Source organism: Molossus molossus, unplaced genomic scaffold (assembly GCF_014108415.1).
Source record: "Molossus molossus isolate mMolMol1 unplaced genomic scaffold, mMolMol1.p scaffold_m16_p_7, whole genome shotgun sequence".
NCBI lineage: Eukaryota > Metazoa > Chordata > Mammalia > Chiroptera > Molossidae > Molossus > Molossus molossus.
Window position 1 is genome coordinate 88,366,214 of NW_023425401.1, and position 8,528 is coordinate 88,374,741.

General features: G+C 39.2%; 1 protein-coding gene across 1 annotated transcript in view; it reads right to left on the reverse strand.

Annotated features, from left to right (window-relative positions):
• Positions 1–2,874, reverse strand: part of POT1 (protection of telomeres 1) — a 96,302-nt gene extending 93,428 nt beyond the window's left edge. Inside the window, exons 1-2 of the mRNA XM_036247459.1 lie at positions 2,817–2,874; positions 1,569–1,753 (exon numbers count right to left, since the gene is read on the reverse strand). Of these exons, the coding sequence (XP_036103352.1) occupies positions 1,569–1,691 (123 nt within the window). The 5' untranslated portion in view covers positions 1,692–1,753; positions 2,817–2,874. The remainder of the gene's footprint in view (positions 1–1,568; positions 1,754–2,816) is intronic.
• Positions 2,875–8,528: the final 5,654 nt, after the last annotated feature.

The window sequence follows — 8,528 nt, forward strand, 5'->3', positions numbered from 1 at the left end:
AAAGTGATTTATCTACAGAAAAATGAGAGGGTCTAAAAATACTTTCAGTTCATAATTTAATTTCTTAAAGAATCTTATTAAATATTATCAAATCCTCATTTTATATATAAAGGGGAACTAGCTCACCTTTAGTTGTATTTTGGCCTGTAAAATCATTCTCTACTAAAGAAAAAAAATTAAGTTTGCTCCTACAAAAAAATTAAAACCTACTAAGGAAAAACTTTAAAGTACAAAATGATAATCTCATGAATAAGGACAGTGTGGACAAATTAATGCACTAAGGCACAAATACAGTTTAGTCTTTGTTCTGCTTCTGTAACTAACCAACTCTGTTGATCAAAAAAAGTTATTTAATCAGAGTCTCCGAAAAAATCAAGTATTTAATCTGAATAGTTTTTATAATTTTTTCTGGCTCTAAAATTTAATGAGTCTATGAAGAAATATATGATAGGGCTCTTTGAAAACTTCCACACAGAACTATAACTTATTTAATAAAGTTTAAAAATAGATCCTATAATGCTGCCTGACATCTGTAGGAAGAAGTCATCTAACATTTTAATGAGTTGCTAAAAGCCACCTACGGGCTAGTGAAAAGGCACGGAGCCTCTGTGACCTGCAAACACAAGAGGGATTCATACCAACTTACAAGCTCTTCTCTACAAACCTGACAATATCCAGGCCAGGGGCAGTACAAAAGGGTGAATGGTAGCAGTTACTATAGGAAAGACAGGAAACCCTGCCTGAATCTTTCTTCCCTATCTTTCTTTCAGAACCAAGTCCTTATCTGCTGGGAGAAGGTCAACAAAGTTATGAATCTTAGAGCTTTGGTGAAAACCCATTGCAGCTGGAAGGGGAAAACATAAAAAAACCAATACATAAAACTTTATTTCATTCGTATTGGTAAAAACCAATACATAAAGCACCAGGAAAATGAAAAATAAACAGAATAATGGGTACATAAATGTCTTTATGGAAAATAATTGATTAGAAGGGCAAAACAGAAATGTGGCACTATTTCTCTTCCATTTACTCTCTGACTCACTTATACTAGTAAGCCTCTCATCTCCCTCCGGTCATTCTCTCCTAGATCCCTAACTTAAATGCACTCTCCTAGATCCCTAACTCAAATACACAATAAGGAAAAGAAAAATTCACTAAGTATGTATAACAGAATATTGGATATGACAGAAAAAAGGTTCAGTGAACTTGAAAACAGATCACAGAAATTACTCAATCTAAAAATCTCTCTCCACCAAAAAAGAAAACAATACTGAAGAAAAAGAAACAGTTCCCCAGAGGCCTGTAGGACAATAGCAAACAGTCTAACATACAGACATGCATGTAAATGAAATCCAGAAAGAGAAAAGAGTAATAATGTGAGAGGGAAAAAAATCCCAAGGAACATTAGCCAATAATTTCCCTAATTTGATAAAAAACACTGACTTATAGATGCAAGTAGCTCAGTTACCAAAAAGCAGGAGAAATTCAAAGAAAAACCACACCTAGATATACATCCATCTAACTGCTAAAAACAAAAGATAACTATTCTGAGTTATGAAAATTCTTACCTGGACATATTTCTTGCTATAATCACAACCTAGCTGTAGGGACCTGAAATCTACTTTGTGTAGTTTATTTAGCGGCTCAATTTCAGGCACCCCATTGACTTCTTTTATTAATTCGAGTGGCATATCAAATCTGTTTTACAGTGCTGTCCAAAGCAAATTCAATCAGGGCAGTTGATACCTTGATGCTGAAAACAAAAAGACCAGTGTTTCATACAAAATGTAGTCAATAATTTGCTTTAAGCTTCTATGACTTAGTTTTGCTTTGCTTTTCCTCTAAGTTAGTTATCACTGTTGGAGGGTGAGGGCCAGAGAATGGATTATACTAAAATTTTATTCGAATGATCAATATATGCATTCTCCTAAGGCATCGAAACTTGATCCTCCTCTATTCAGTTTTGTATTTTAAAAAGTACCTCTAAAAGTCAGTTTTAGGATCTGTGAAAACTGCACCAAAAATAGCCTTACCACTGTGCTTTAAAATGTACAAGCTAGTGGGAAAGGGACAGGGGTTTGAAAAGTTTTGCTTTCATTTTTTAATCCCTTTTACGGTTTTAATATTGCTTACACAAATTGTACACCAAAAGCAAATTACTCCAAAATATATGTTGCCTCCTCCCTCCAGTCCCTATACAATCAAAAGAAACTATTGCCCTGGCCGAGTTAGAGCATGGCCTGGGCAGCAAAGGGTCGCGGGGGCGCAATTACTGGGCAAGGGCCTGTATCTGGGTTGCAAGTTCCATCCCTGGCCAGGTTGGCCAATGTGTCTCTTTTACATGGATGTTTCTCCCGCTCTCACTCCCCCTCCCTCCCTCCCTTCCACTCACTCTAAAAAATAAAATAAATGGAAAACATCTTTATTTTTAGGTGATTAATAAAAAAAAAAGAGAGGGAGAGAGAAACGATTACTGAACCGATGTTAACTTGCGCACTGTAGGTTCAATTTTAATTCTCAAAACTGAACTGGGACAGTCAGTAGTGTCAATACTAATTTGAATGTGTGCGCGCCAACCCTCCCCAAGTCTGCAGAGCTCTGGAGGGCGGGGACGGGACAGCGCAACTCGGCGGCTCCCAGGGCCTCAAGCAAGATGCTCTACGCCGCAGGCTCACGACAGGCTCGCAAAGAGCTTCTCCGCAGCACCTGTATCAACCGTTGTTCTAACTCAATCGGCCTCTTTATTATAGCCGTCCAGGTGCCACCCCACCTGGTACCCACGAGCAAACTCCGAAGCTGCTAGGAAACTGACTCACCGCGTTCTAGGGCAAAGCGGGGCGTTCAGACGGGCGCGCCTGTGACGTCACGCTGACGCCGACGGCGTGGTTCCCACGCATGCGTACTCGAGCGCTAGGAGTAAATGCTCTTTCTCTCTCGCGCAGAAGGCAGGTAGGTGGTTACTGTATCTCGGATGCCCTGGCAGTTCAGCGGAGTGAGAAACAGGGCGGTTGCCACGGCGGCAGTAGGTCAAGCGCACAGAGCCGCTCGGAATTCGCCCCGCCCCTTAGCTCCGCCCCGCCCCGCCCCGCCCCGTTCCCGCGGTCAGGGCCGGAAGCGCGGTCTGGGGAGGCGGGAGCTGACTTCTAAATCCTGTGACAACTTAGAAATGCTTCCAAAACCAGGCGGCATTTGAGATTCCGTTTGGTAGACGGGAAGCTTCGGTAGACAGGGCACTTCGTTGAACCTCCAGTTCTCCTCCTGGTCCCGGCAATGACCCAAAGAAATAGTTCCAAAGAAATACTTCCAGCAACGAGTAATGCTGTTTGCAGACAGGTGTGATTCACCTCTCCACTGGTTTATAGGACTATGGTTCTGTGGTGTAAATAATAATTGTTCACCACAGACAAAAAGCGGGCCAAGTACTCCTTCAGCAGAAAGGACTTACTGGGGCGGGGAGGGAGGATTGATTGCAGCTCATCCATCACAAGTCCCTTGCAAGAAGACAGCCAGACCGTGGGAAGCTCTTCCTTATAGGGGCGGAGGATGTTGGGGGTAGGGAGGGTACGACCATAGAGTTCTTCCTGTGGGGCGTTCACAACTGACAGGCTGTGAGAGGTCCTCCCGCAGCCCTCTACCTTCCAGCCTTGGTTAAGGTCTCTGTCATACATTTTGGCAAGATACTGTTCAGTGTGAATCCTTTGCTCATGATTCATGCCTCTGGTCATTTAAGTTAAACCACCTAGTGCACAACAATAATAAAGAATTACATAAATATTTTCAAGGATAATTTGAACTAAAGTATTTGCTGTAGACACACTTTTGCAGGAGGAAACCGCTATTTTTAAAGTAACTCTTCAGCAGGAAGCATTCAGTGTTAGCTCTCTTCCCTCCCATCCCTGTATTACTCATATACCCTGCACAAACCAGCAGTGACAAGATTTTTTTTTTTTTTTTTTTTTTTAGAAAAACTATGCTTGGTTAGATACACCTCTTCCCACTCTGGCCTCAGTCATTTTAGAAATAATTGTTCTCCTTCCTAAGTGAAGTCCTCCACCTTGCATCTTGATACTTTCATTTCACCTCTATCATCAATTATATCAACTCTCAGCACGTTTTCAACTGTTTTTCTTTCTTTTATTCTTTGACATCAGCATTTAAACACGTTCTTCCATAGCCTACGTTTATTAAAGGCAGAGAGAATTGTTTGCTATTATTTGCATAGAGTTTCTGCTGTGCCTGGTACATTGCAGGAGCTAAATATTTGTTGAAGTAACAAATGCTTAAAAAAAAAGTCTCTTTCCTCGCCTGTGGCTTCCACCTCTCCATCTCACCACACCCCCACCTCACTATATTGAAACTGCCTTTCAAGATCACTGAAGGCCTCTTTGTTGCTAAGCAAAAAGGACACTTTTTAGTCTTTCTTACTCATCTTTTTAAAAGTATTTTCATTTTGGTACCACATGTTCTTGGTTTTCCTCTATCAACTTAATCTTTTAAAGTTTTTTTCCCTCTATTTAGTCTATAAATGTTCATTTTCTAATGGAATGAAGACATCTAACAGAAATGTCTATAACTGCTTTTATTGTGATTATTCTCATTTGTTTAGGACCTAACCACTTCTTACACATCCAAATAAATACCAATCCTGTTTCTTCTTCACTGTCTCCTAACTAGTGGCAGAGGCTGGGGATGCGGGATGCATATCGCTGGCTTTCCCTCACATTAGTGATTAGTTTATCCTACAAATTAAGAAAATTGGACATGAATATACAGTACAGTGTAAGATAATACCGGGGGGGGGGGGGGATTGACTCAATTGTATAAGGCATTGAAGCCATATATGCCAAAACAATCCATTACTGTTTTTCTATGTCTACTGAAGCAGCAGTAAAGCTACTTCAAGACAAACAATTAATGTAATAACCATGACAAATTATAAATTTTAAAGATGCAAAGAAGAACATTTTGGTATCATCTATAATGTAAAATTGTTCAGTTTTAAGAAGAGTTAAAATGAGATGCTCACTAATAAATAATACGCACCAGAAGTGCAAAACTTTGAATTTCCTTTCAGTCAAATGCAGTGAAAAGCCCTGTCAGAGAGGAATCCTAGGGGACAAACCATACACTAGGAGAAACGTGAAAACGTGAATGGCTGGGAAGAGAAAAGAAAAGTCTAAAAGCCAAGTTAGCATAACGGGGAAATTAATGTGTGAAGAAAGGCATGGACTAACCAAGAAGGGCCAAGATTTCATTAAGAAAAGGAATGGGTCATTCTCCTGTTTTGGACCATGACTTGTGACACCTTGGTAGCTCATAGTTTGTAAAAGCCACAGGGTTAAGATAGGCTGTTTCAGTAGAGATGACCTTTGAGTAAATCACACCAAAGATATAGGTTGAGATGGAAAAACAACAACTGCATTTACAAACACTAACATGAATGTTAATTGAGAAAAAGTTTATCTGACAAGCTTATAAGAAACCATGAAGATCCCCCCTCCCCCCCACCGCCCCAGGTGTCTATGTTAGAACCACATTGCCCAAGCAAATGGTTGGTTCTGGTTTCTCTTCGAGGTGGGGAAGAGATAAAAATTGAGGAGGAACCATCACAAAGCCACAGGGTATGCATGATTCTCAGAAATGATGTCACTCTTTGAGTGCTCTCTTCCATGCACCCATTCAAAAAAACTTTTTTTTAACAATGTGAAGTTTTTGCTCTCACAGTAGGGAAGTAAGGAACTTGGTTTGTGTTCAGATTGATACCAGAATAATTGAGGTTGCACCATAGAAGGAGATGAAAAAAATAAGAGGAAAAGGAAAATATGTGCTGGAAATTAACAGACATGAAGGATAGATTCAACAAACAGGATGTTTCAGCTGCTTAACACTGTGGAGGCAGTGGATTATGTCTAGAGCTCAGAGTTCCTCTTTTCTGCATGCCTTACATTTTGTACCATGGGAATATGTCCTGAAAAATCCCTCAATAACACTCATACAGAGAACCTTATTTCTATATAATCTTAGACTAAAAAACTATATTCATGTTTTGATTGCTTTGAAAAGATGGTGGTCCAGCTCTAAAAGATGGAAGGCACAGTAGCATGTAGCAATTAGTTAGTCTGATATTTTCCTCTTTCTTTCCCCTCTTTTTTGTGAGAGATAAAAAATAGGCACACTTTAGCCCTGGCTGGTTGCTCAGTTAGAGCACCTGGCTGTGGACCAAGGGTCCTCGGGTTCGATTTCCATTCAAGGTCACGTGTCTGGATTGCAGGTTTGATCCCCGCCACTGGTGGGTGATGCAGGAGGCAACCAATCGATGTGTTTCTCTTACATCGATGTTTCTCTCTCTCTCCCTCCCTCTCTTCCACTCTGTCTAAAAATCAGTAGGAAAATATCTTCAGGTGAGGATTAAAAAAATAATAATAATAGGCACACTTTATAACTTTTACAATGACTAGCTTTAAATAATGGAAAAGAGATCAGAAGGTTGCATTTTTTTTAAAATTCATCATCATTATTTGTGTTACTTGAGACCTCTTACTTTTGGTTCAAAATGCATTTTTAAATATGTTTCTATTGATTTTTTAGAGAGAGAGGAAGGGAGAGAGAGAGAGAAACATTGACGTGAGAGAGAAACGTCTGTTGGCTGCCTCCTGCACACCCCCTACTGTGGGATCGAGCCTGGGCATGTTCCCTGACTGGGAATCAAACCTGCCAGGGAACCTCTCTCAGTTCATGGAACAATGTTCAATTCACGGAGCCACACCAGCTGGGCTCAAAATGCATTTTTAACACAGAAAGCCATTTTGTAACTTTTTGGATGTTTTTATTCATTATGTTCATACATTTTTTCAGGAATTGGAAAAGTCAACATCAAAGAGTTCTCTTGATGAAAATTGAGGGGTTTTATATATTTTTCAATTGTATACAAGAACAGTGAAATTTTTTATGTCTAAATAACAGTTTGTCTTTTCTCCCCACAATCACCCATCAAAGATTGTGTTGTTAGAATAATAGGGATATAGCTGCTGTATTAATTAGGGAATAAAATACCATTTGTGTTGGCCCTACTATTATCTAGTTCTCAATAGTAAAAATTTAGTCCAAGATATCTTTCCTATGATTAAAGCTGAATAGAAATGATTACCATATAACTGCATTTGTAAAACTTCACTTTAATTAGGCTATATTCAATCCAGAGGGCAGTGTCAGTGTCCGGCACAGCCAAAAGAATAGAAGAAATGCAGAAAACAAATATTTTACTATCCCTGCCTATTTTCATATTAAGATGGTGTTATATAAGACCAAAATCTAGAGGCATGTTGCTTTAAAAGAGTTTTGTAAATCTATTAGAATAAAAGGAAATGGTGAGAAGGAAATGTATTTCTTTTTTCTGTTATTTGTATCTAACCATCCAGTCTTTTATGTGTGCCAAAAAATCTGCTAATTTCACTCATATTAGACTTACCAATACTAAAAGTATTAACCTTGGTCAATCTCCTCGCTAGTCTTTCCTTATATTAAAAATACCTCTTTTCATTTCTCACAGCTATTCTTTATAGCAAACCATTTATTTATCCATCAGAAAAATCCCATCTTCTTTCCCACAGCTGCAGATTCAAGAATGAGCCTGTGACCCAGTGCAAGAGAAGGAGTGGTGAAGAGATGTTTTCTGGATCTTCTGAAAGAGATGTTTAAGTTTTCTTTTTTAATTGATTTTTTAGACAGAGAGGAGGGGAGAGAGAAAGAGAGAAACATCCATCGGCTGCCTCCTGCACACCCTCTACTGGGGATGGAGCCTGCAATCCGGGCATGTGCCCTGACTGGGAATGGAACCTGGACCTCTCAGTCTATGGGTCAACGTTCAATCCGTTGAACCACACCACCAGGCTGGAAGAGATCATTTTTCTCTCTCTCTCTGTAGAGAGAACTTCACAAATCAGCCTCTGCTCTTCCTCATATCAAGTAAACAAAGTACATTTAAACCAATTACTCCTAGCAACCATTCTCTAACCAGAAATAAAACAAAACAGATTTAAGATTAAGCCAGTCTGAGCAGAATGTGGAAAAAAAAAAAAAAAAATCTTGATGATAGGGTGAATAAAGCCCTTGAATCAAATAACTCTGAAATCTCACCTCTCTGAATTTCTAGTTCTATGAGCTAGCAGTTTTCTTAGTATTTAAGTCATTTTGAGTTTTCAGTTACTGTTAAAAACAGCCTTCTTTCTGGTGAACACTAGGGAATTCATAGGTATGACATCTAATATCTTGTAGATCTAATGTTCATTTAGCAAAATTTGATACTAGGTGAGAGAATAAAAGAAAATGGCCTCTAAGAAGTGTGATTTGAACTTCTTATTTATTCTTGACATCCTGTTGGCAACCACTCCCTTCTCACGCTCACTGCAGCTACATTCTCATGCTTTCTCAATATATACCTTTAGCTCTAGACTTTGATATCCAGGCTTTGTATGGTCCATGAATTGCAGACTTGTATTTTCAACTGCATACTGGATATCTCCACTTTG